General features: G+C 37.4%; 1 protein-coding gene across 1 annotated transcript in view; it reads right to left on the bottom strand.

The window, feature by feature from the left end:
* Positions 1-300: 300 nt before the first annotated feature.
* LOC103521594 overlaps positions 301-612 on the bottom strand; it is a gene marked incomplete at its 3' end in the record, with an annotated part of 12,788 nt that continues 12,476 nt past the window's right edge. The window contains exon 4 of the mRNA XM_008486703.1: positions 301-453. Within this exon, the coding sequence (XP_008484925.1) occupies positions 301-453 (153 nt within the window). The remainder of the gene's footprint in view (positions 454-612) is intronic.

Below are 612 nucleotides of genomic sequence, written 5' to 3'. Positions count from 1 at the left end.
CTGAGGTTGGTCCATGCTCTAACTGCTTATGTTAACAAAGATAAGACAAACCCAATATTTCCGCTTCAAAGAAAATTCCGACTCCTTTCTAACCTTTTCTCCGACTTACCCAAAACGATTGAGGGTGTAGTCGAACTTAGAAATTAAATTTTCGACCTTTTAAAGTTACTTTTTCGGAGTTTTGACCTCAAATTTGGATTTTTCACAACTTTTTACGTAGGAATCGACCATTTATTAATAATTTTTACTCATTTGCAACTGCTCCATTCCGACTCCTTTCTAACCTTTTCCCCGACTTACCCAAAACGATTGAGGGTGTAGTCAAACTTGGTTTTTTGAAGCTGCTCCTTTGTTTCCTGGATTCTGGTAGATTTGTTGAAGTATCTTTTCTGTTGTTTGTTCGATTCACAAGCGTTACAAGAATGGCGACTGCCAGAGTCCTTCGAGAAGTAACTGAAAATAAACCAGTTTATTGAATTATTTGGGTAATATTTCAATTGACCGAGACAACTCGGTCTTCATTCCTAATTTCCATGTGAACAACAAGAAGTTCAGTTAATTTGGAATCTGAAGAGAAAAAAGGATCCTATGGAATCCCCAAAGGCCTGTTCG

This window comes from Diaphorina citri, unplaced genomic scaffold (genome assembly GCF_000475195.1).
Source record: "Diaphorina citri unplaced genomic scaffold, Diaci psyllid genome assembly version 1.1 scaffold5538, whole genome shotgun sequence".
In the NCBI taxonomy this organism is placed as follows: Eukaryota; Metazoa; Arthropoda; class Insecta; order Hemiptera; family Psyllidae; genus Diaphorina; species Diaphorina citri.
This window is presented reverse-complemented; position numbering and strand designations above follow the sequence as displayed.